This window comes from Macrobrachium nipponense, chromosome 10 (assembly GCF_015104395.2).
Source record: "Macrobrachium nipponense isolate FS-2020 chromosome 10, ASM1510439v2, whole genome shotgun sequence".
Lineage (NCBI taxonomy): Eukaryota > Metazoa > Arthropoda > Malacostraca > Decapoda > Palaemonidae > Macrobrachium > Macrobrachium nipponense.
The window spans coordinates 94239914-94244913 of record NC_087204.1 but is presented as its reverse complement, the minus strand read 5'-3'; the positions used below and the strand labels follow the sequence as shown (position 1 = coordinate 94244913).

General features: G+C 35.4%; 1 protein-coding gene across 1 annotated transcript in view; it reads right to left on the bottom strand.

Moving 5' to 3' along the window:
* Nucleotides 1–5000, bottom strand: part of LOC135223763 (mucin-2-like) — a 324280-nt gene that overhangs the window by 201 nt on the left and 319079 nt on the right. Inside the window, exon 3 of the mRNA XM_064262527.1 lies at nucleotides 1–3731. This exon is cut by the window's left edge and continues 201 nt beyond it. Coding sequence (XP_064118597.1) covers nucleotides 3309–3731 — 423 coding nt within the window. The 3' untranslated portion in view covers nucleotides 1–3308. The remainder of the gene's footprint in view (nucleotides 3732–5000) is intronic.

The window sequence follows — 5000 nt, the reverse complement described above, 5'->3', positions numbered from 1 at the left end:
AGTAACAAGTGCAATTCTTAAACTGAATAATGGGGTTATAATTACTGTAAAAACTATTTAAACATTTGTGTAAACACATAGGTATTTAGAATACTTTTTAATATAAGTAGGAATATTTTGAATATATTAGCTATTAATGTAGTTATATTTTCTATGAATAAGTTACGTACACTACACTACATAGATGAATTTTCTACAAAAGCTTGAAAAATCACATAACATCAGGACTATTTCATAGCACTACTTGGTTTTCAATGAAGCAGATTTCTCCAAAGAAAAAGAAACTCGAGAAAACAAAGATAAAAAAAAAAACATCAACCAAAATTTCCCGTTAATCAAACTCCTCCCTTTGACCTTACGTAACATCGCGAAAGAAAAACCCACGAAGTCTGTCGGAAGCGTCGAATCACGCAGATTGACTACAAAATATCCCCCGATCCTACAGCCGCTTGAAGCTCGGCAATAGTCATCATTACCGGCTGTTAACTCGAAGAACGGAAGACTCGAAGACGAAATGAAAGATGTGTGTGAGCAAAACGTTTGTTGTTAACAATGCGAGGAAGAATTCGGTTCTAAAGTAACGGTCAGTCAGAGCGATTTTTGACCCTGATAGTACGAATTGAACAAATCGCTCAAATCCTGTTAACAGCGGCCACTTGGCTGGCGGGAAATTCTATTTTGTGAGGAGGTCTCTTGATTATATTCCTCCAGGAAGTCTTAGACTTGAGTGCCTGGAAGTATTTGAATTAAGACCAGTTAACTGCTTGATGAGCTCGGGGTCTTTGACTTGATTCAGACTGACAAGAAATGGTTTGTTTTCCCCACTCGATTCGGGTGACTATATTATTATATCCGACTGTCAGAAGAACTTTGATGCGATACCGGGTGACTATATCATCGACAACTTGTAGTATTTCATATGGCTCTGTTGTTTACCTGGTTAGTTTGAGTACGACTTTGAACGCGTTTAGCTTAATAATCAAAAGCGATTCACAAGAGCCTACAGTCTCTGTACATAATTCTCAGGGTACGTCCACTGTCCCATTTTGTCTATAAAGTGATCTGGGCGCAAATTGCGTGGTCATATCCTAACAATAAACAAAATGATTATCCCATAATAAGGAAGAATAGATTGAAATATTTCACGGGTAATGGTGAGATAAATAAAAAAAATAATAATAAGGCGAGTTGGGAGGTGTGTGTGTGTGTGTTTTTTTATTTTTATTTTTTTTAAGGATATTGCCCCTAGGTAGAATAACATAAATAAACAAACCTCTCATACCAGAAAGTTTTTACTCTTATTTTTTCCTTAGGTTTCGGAATACACACAGTTCATTTATTTATATAGCTTTTTCACGCTTGTCTATTAATGTACTCGAACGCCTTTTTTTTCCATTTAAGAGTTGTAATTCAAAAGTACAGAAGACAATAAAATATTGTATCGATATGAATTCAAAGTTAACTGCAGGAAATTGACGTTCAAAGATTTCAAAATATTTCTCTAAAAAAAATTTTTTTTAACTAAAAAATAGTCATTGAGAGTCAAATAACACCACGAGGAACCAAAGACCAATATACCAGAAAGTTCCCAGAACATTACGACGTGACTTCTCTATCTGCTTAATTAAGTCTGATGTAAGAGAGGAAAGTAAAATCACATTTTCGATGGCACACTGGAGACATCACTTCAGGCGAGAATAAAGAGAAGAATGAATCCGAACAATGATAAAACAGGCGACGAAGGAATAGAAGGGAATCAGAGGGAAGGTGTTCATTGGAAATGTCGATCTTATTGTAATCGCTTGCTTCCTCTGCAACGACAGAATCTCACTGCACTCAGTCACTTCGCTGCTCCTCTGTGGCGCAGTAGTGACCATCTATGCTCGTGAGAGTCAGCCCAAGGTCTGTTGGGGGACTTACAAAACCCGCAATAACTTCGTTATTTTTCATCGTAGAAGAAGAATAAGACCATATTTGGAATCCTGGTTTATTTATTCTCTATCTTCAATAATGATTAAAAAAAGTTCCCATATCAAAGAAGAAAAGTAAGATCATATTTGGAATCCTGGCGAAAAGTTTAAGTAGAATCATGCCTTATTTTTTCTCTATCATTAATAATAATAATTAAGATTCCAATTTAAAAGAAAAAAAGTAAGACCATATTTGGAATCCTAGTGAAAAGTTCTACTGAAACCATGCTTTATTTTATTCTCTATCAATAATAATAATAAAAAAATTCCCATTTCAAAATTCGTTATAAAAATGCCCTAAAAGCACAAAAAAAAATGAAAAAAAAAGCTTATGAAATATTTCAATTTAGATACAATATTTTTTGGCTTTTTGGCCTCTTTTTATGAGTGATTTTTACTTCAGAAATCCTTTGGGAAAGAAAATAAATGTTCCAATAGAGACGATCGACGGCTGGAAGCTGTCCTGTTTGGTTTGAGAAACAGATTGTAGACCAATACAGGGTTCCGTTTACGTCATAATGAGGGTAAAAGAAGTTTATCTAGCAACCACAGCACGTCTGAGACGAGAGAGAGAGAGAGAGAGAGAGAGAGAGAGAGAGAGAGAGAGAGAGAGAGAGAGAGAGAGAGAGAGATAAAACAACAAAGAATAGAGACATGTTTGAGTAAAAATTCTTCATTCTCGCCTTAAGTGGCTAAAACTACTCTCCTAGATTAAAAATTTAAGACATTCACTCTGACACGTCACCTGGACGTGTTCATTCCATGATAAAAATAATGATACTAAATCTGATATATTGATAATATAATTTAATTTAAAGTGTGGTTAGAAGCTTTTAAAAAAAAGAGAGAAATTGAATCTCACTGAGTTACCGCATGTCGCCGAGAAACTGAAATATCTAATCATTAACGAATAAAATGGTCAAACCATGAAAAGTAAATAAAAATAAATCTGTTAACGGAAACTGCGGAGCTGTTTTTGGTTTTTAATTTAGTTTAATTTAGCGTTACTTCCTCAGTTATCAGGGTAATCCAAGATTTTAACAGATTTACTGATAAGAATCCTGAATAGAAATCAAACAGGATCCTTTTTATCCTACCAAAATACAGTAACAAAACTCAGTGGGAAAGATCTATCTTCTCATTTTAGACAGTATCCAAAAAATACAGAAGCCTGTGGGATTACTCTACCTTTCTGTTTCAATCAAAATTTCCTATAGGGTAACTTCAGCATCTTAGTCAGAGGCAGTATTCAATTATACAAAAATCCTATTATTGGTAACTCTAGCATCTGATTATGACGGCATCAGAATGTACAAAATCATACAAGGTTAATGGCGCCTAGAATAGAACCCGCGACTTGTTGTATTTCTTGTGGAGCATATCGAAGTGGTCGGGATTATTGGGAGAGTTGAATATGAAGAGGTTGGAAGGTCTTCCGTTGAACATCCAATTTCCGGTGAGCCAGTGGATGCTGCTGGGTTTCTTGGACGGGCTTGGCTTGGCTGGCTTTGGGGTCGTAGTTGTAGTCGTCGTCGTCGTGGGAGCTGGGGTGGTCGTCGGGGTCTTCGTAGTCGTGGAGGCTCCTTTGAAGTGGAAGATGCTGGATGGGCGGCCGTTGTTGACGAAGTCGATTCCAGGTCTGACGAACTTGAAGGCGTCGGTGTTGGGCGAGACGTAGCCGAGGCCGGGCATGTAGACGTAGGGGGAGGGGGGCAGGCGGATGTAGTAGATGGGAGAGTTCGTCACCGGGTGCTTCAGTTTCTGCGGATGTAGAATAGGTCATTAGACAAGCGAATAACTCTTGAATGTTCTTACTCACTTTTCTTCTCAACCGGAATGAAATTTCTAAACCAATTAATAATTTACTTAGAATTTTCTAATTTTTAACAAAATACTTCAGCGAATAACTCTTGAATACTCGTACTCATCTGTCTTCTCAACCGGAATGATATTCCTAAATCAATTAATGATTTACTTACAATCTTTTAGATTTTTAACAAAGTATTTCAGGGTACACAGTATTTTTCTTCAGAAACAGGTTTCTATTATCTAAAACATTTATGATTGCCAGAGTAGGCAAAGAAAAAATCTTAAATAAATCGATTTATTTAGATTTCTGATACGTCATTAGATGTGATAGTAACACTTGAATACTCGTACTCATCTGTCTTCTCAACCGGAATGAAATTCCTATAACAATTAATGATTTATTTAGAATTTTGCTAATTTTAAACTGAATTTTTCAGGGTACAAGGTATTTTTCTTTAGAAACAGGATTCTAATAGCTAAGACTTTAATATTTCAGGGTACATTTCAGGGTAGGCTAAACAGTATTTTTTCTTTAGAAACAGGGTTCTGTTATCTAAGATATTAACATATCAGGGTACACAGTATTTTTCTTTAAAAACAGGGTTCTATTATCTAAGTCATTAATACTTCAGGGTACACAGAATTTTTCCTTAAAAAACAGGATTCTGTTAACTAAAACATTATTGATTGCCAGGGTACGACAAAAAAAAATGAAATAAATAGATTTATTTAGATTCCTGATCAGATTCTTAGTAAGGTGTATATTTTCATTGTGTTTTGCAGCAACGGAAGCATAAGTTAGTACAATTAATTAAAATAGATTTCCAGGTAATTTTGTGCGTCTGAAAAGATGCGCCATCTTTGACACCTGTTTACACAACTTAGATAAATGTAAAACATGACATGCAATAAATTCGTGTATTAGATTTGCCCGGCGTTTAGTAACAGCAAAACAGCAAGAGGAATAATGATTAAACCTTGTAATAAAAAAGAAATTTTATCGGCAGAAATGTTTAACCTTGATTCGTCTTTTTTGAGAGGTAATCATTTTGAACTTACAAAGCTTAATAGTAAGGCACTAATCTATATGAAAAACATAACCAGAATACAAATAAAAGAAGAAATTAGCAAACAAAATAGCTGATGCTTGACGTCGCTTTATGGCGACCAAGACAAAAGGAAAAGAAATCAATTCGCCACTGGGGGTTGAAGAACCCCTAC